The 3,762-nt window shown below is 37.7% G+C and overlaps 1 protein-coding gene across 1 annotated transcript; it reads right to left on the reverse strand.

The window, feature by feature from the left end:
* Positions 1–651: 651 nt before the first annotated feature.
* LOC121978425 (senescence-induced receptor-like serine/threonine-protein kinase) lies at positions 652–999 on the reverse strand. Its single transcript, XM_042530773.1, has one exon. The coding sequence runs from the start codon at positions 997–999 to the stop codon at positions 652–654; it is 348 nt and encodes a 115-aa protein (XP_042386707.1).
* Positions 1,000–3,762: the final 2,763 nt, after the last annotated feature.

The raw sequence follows: 3,762 nt of genomic DNA on the forward strand, positions 1-3,762 counted from the left end.
ACCGAAGTTAAAGTAGGTATATTACTTCACAACAAATACTAAACGATGAAATCGAAAAAGATTAATTACTTCGGTGTTTTTAAAAACCGACGAAGTTATATGCACTTTTTACTTTGTAATATGTCCGAACCCGACACCCAATACGACTTCGTTTTTTCTGGGCCTACGACTTCGGAGTTTATCCGAAGTAAAATGAATCTTTTTACTACACGCGTGTCTACTTCGGTAAAAATAGGTCTTTTACTTCAGGTAATCAACGAAGTAAAAAGTCGTTTTTCACATAGTGGACGAAGTTGAAGATTTTGATACTGAAGGAACAAATACGATAGGAACAGAAAATGAAAGTGAGTGACATGTAAAGGATAAAAATGCAAAGAACTACGTACGTGAGCTTTGATTCCCCTATACCCTAAGGCCTAAGGGAATACGTAGGCAACTTAAATAAGCGCAAACTCTTTTTTTACAGTAAATTTTAATTTTTAATATCATAATCTTGAATCGTGGTGAACCGTGAACCGAACCGTGAACTGATGGTTCTGAATCGTGAACCGTAACCGTCTTCGGCGGTTAAGGTTAAGGGTCGAACTGCCTAGAACCGTCGAACTGACGGTTTCGAACCGTCGAACCGTTGGTTCCGAACCATGGTTAGGTCTATCTCAAGCTCTCCTTCAACTCAGCTATGATCTCACTCATGGTTGGCCTCTCACTGGGAACGTCAGCTGTGCATAGAAGTTCTAGCTCGGCAGTTGGCCAAATGGAATTGATATCGTAAATGTTTTGTAGCCTTGAATCTATTATGGCCTCAATGTTCCCTCTCTTGAGCTTTTCTTGCACTCGTTCAACTATAAAAACCATTTCATCTGGCACACCTTTCAAAATTGGAGGTTGACCCATGATGAGCTCCTGGAGGACCACCTCGAAGCTAAATACATCACTCTTCTTGTTATATTCTAAGGTAGAACAATACTTCGGATCAACACATCCTTGGGTGCCAACCATTTTCGATGTCGTGGTCATACTTATTTGTTGAGATGACTTGATTTGCACTCTTACGCGCACGTGCATCTACACGTGAGAGAGAGTCTCTCTCCATGTATTTGTTCACATCATCAATACATGAGAATCAATATAAACCAATTAAAATACCTTGAAACTCCTAATGTAAAACTAAATTCCCATTTATATAATGAAGTTTTTTTCTTTCACGAGGATGTTTGCGGACTTCACATCTCTATGAACCAGCGGTGGTGTGCAGCCATGATGCAAGTACTCTAATCCTACATTTGAACGAAGAGAACTACGAACATCTAAAAATATGAATCCGTAAGAAAATATGTAAGCGTATCAAACCTCGCGCGGATTCAATGGCAATTTGTAGGCGTTTTTTCCAATTCGATGTAACGTCGCTAACAGTTTTACCTGTTGAGACTGAATATAGGAACACTCGTTAGATGGATGTCAGCGAGATGGACTAAGTGTTGAATTATAAAGTGATGTTTTATTTTTTTGGTTCGTAATTTTTTTAGTTAAGATTTAAATATTTTATTTTATAATTTGAAAGGTTAATCATTGTCCGAGTCTTTAATTAGGATAATCTTGTCCGAGTCTTTAGGTGATTAGAATTTATCTTTGTGATCCTAATTTATAGGATCTGGTCTTACGTGATCCTATTTTATAGGATCTAGTGATAGTTTGTAAAGCCTATTTATAGGCTCCTTCTTTTCTGAATTTTAATGCAAGAGAGTTTTTATTATTCCATCGTCCAGTTTTTTATCTCCTAAAATTTCTTCATATCAAGAGCTTCTTCACGGTAAGTCACTTCGATATTCTTGGAGTGACGGAAGTTTCGTCGATTCTGATTTTCTCTACATGGTATCAGAGCTTTGGTTATTTTCGTGAAGAAGGTTATTGCTCTCTCGATATGGAAGGCACTGGTCGTGTAGCGGGACTTGGTTTGGAATTGTTGAATCAGTCCAACTACCGGATCTGGAAGACGTGTATGGAGTCGTATCTAGTCGGTGAAGATTTGTGGGATGTCGTTTCCACTAATGGAGTTGTCGCTCCGGCAAATATCATCGAAAATGCAGAAGCGTTTAAGAAATGGAAGCAACAAAATGCTAAGGCGGAATTTGTTTTGAAGAGATCCATTTCTCATGGAATATTTGAGCATATAATCGGATGTGAGTCTGCTCGTGAAATTTGGCAAACTCTCGATCGATTGTTCAATAAAAAGAATGAGGCTCGGTTGCAAATGCTCAAAAATGAGTTGGCAGTTACGAAGCAAGAAGGTATCTCTATTTCTGAATATTTTCTCAAAGTAAAAAATTTGTGTTCAGAAATCTCTCTTATAAATCCTGAAGAACGAATCTCGGAAGCAAGAAAGAAGCGATATATTATTCGTGGTCTTCAACCTGAGTAAACTCCGTTTATCACTTCAATTCAAGGATGGGCTCAACAACCATCACTAGAAAACTTGAAAATCTTCTCTCGTCGCAGGAATCATTGGCCAAGCAAATGGCTACAACGAGTATTAAGGAGGAGCCAAAGAGTGCCTTGTTTGTTAAAAAAGGCAATTTTTATAAAGGAAAGGGTAAGATAGAAGAAAGTACTCCAGATCATTCAAATGCACCTAAGAAGACGTTCAAATGTTATAGGTGCGGCAAACTCGGTCATATTAGAAAAAATTGTCGAGTTAAATTAAGGTCAGAAAATTATGCAAATTTGGCCGATGTGGACAAAAAGCTTGAAAAAGAAGATGATTGGAAGAATTGCTTTCTTACTGATATTATTGATACTCAAGGAGGAACATGCTTAGTAGCAAAAGAAACTTCTCACACAAAGCATCCAACCAATAATGAATGGATTGTAGATTCCGGTTGTGGTCATCATCTTACAGGAGACGAATCAACTTTTTCATGCTCTCAGTTACATGATAGCGGCAAGGGTATTATCACCGCTGATAATACAATTCATAAAATTCAAAAAGAAGGCACCGTTGTTATTGATAATAATCGTGGAGAATCAATAACACTAAACAGTGTATATCACGTGCCTAGGATACAAAAGAACCTTTTCTCTGTTGCAAATGCGGTGGATGCTGGAAACTTCGTGCTCTTTGGACCGCGAGATGTGAAGTTTCTTCGGAACGTCAAAGAAATTAAAGCCGACGTTGTTCATACTGGTACGCGTGTGAATGATTTATTTGTTCTATGTGCATCAAATTCATACATCGAAAAGATGAGTAGCAATGATAATTCCTCTTTGTGGCATGCAAGACTTGGTCATTTAAACATGACTAAGTTGAAGGTTATGATTCAAAGAAAATTAGTTGATGGTTTGCCTGATCTATCAAAAGTTGAGGATGAAAAAATTTGTGAAGGTTGTCAGTTTGGAAAGGCACATAGACTTCCTTTCAAAAGTTCAAATTCACGATGCACAACTCCTTTGGAACGAATACATAGTGATTTGATGGGTCCCACTCTAACTGCTTCTTATTCCGGATGTCACTATATGTTGCTGTTTGTGGATGATTATACGCGGTTCACATGGGTTTATTTTGTGAAACACAAATCAGAGGTATTTTCAAAATTTCTAAAATTCAAGGAAACTGTGGAAGGAGAATTGTGTAGAAAAATCAAGATTTTACGGACAGATAACGGAGGGGAATTCTGTTCAAATGAATTTTTCTCATTTTGTCGAAATAATGGCATTAAAAGAGAATTATCTTGTCCGGAGACACCACAACAAAATGGCGTGGCTGAG

This window comes from Zingiber officinale, chromosome 4B, assembly GCF_018446385.1.
Source record: "Zingiber officinale cultivar Zhangliang chromosome 4B, Zo_v1.1, whole genome shotgun sequence".
NCBI lineage: Eukaryota > Viridiplantae > Streptophyta > Magnoliopsida > Zingiberales > Zingiberaceae > Zingiber > Zingiber officinale.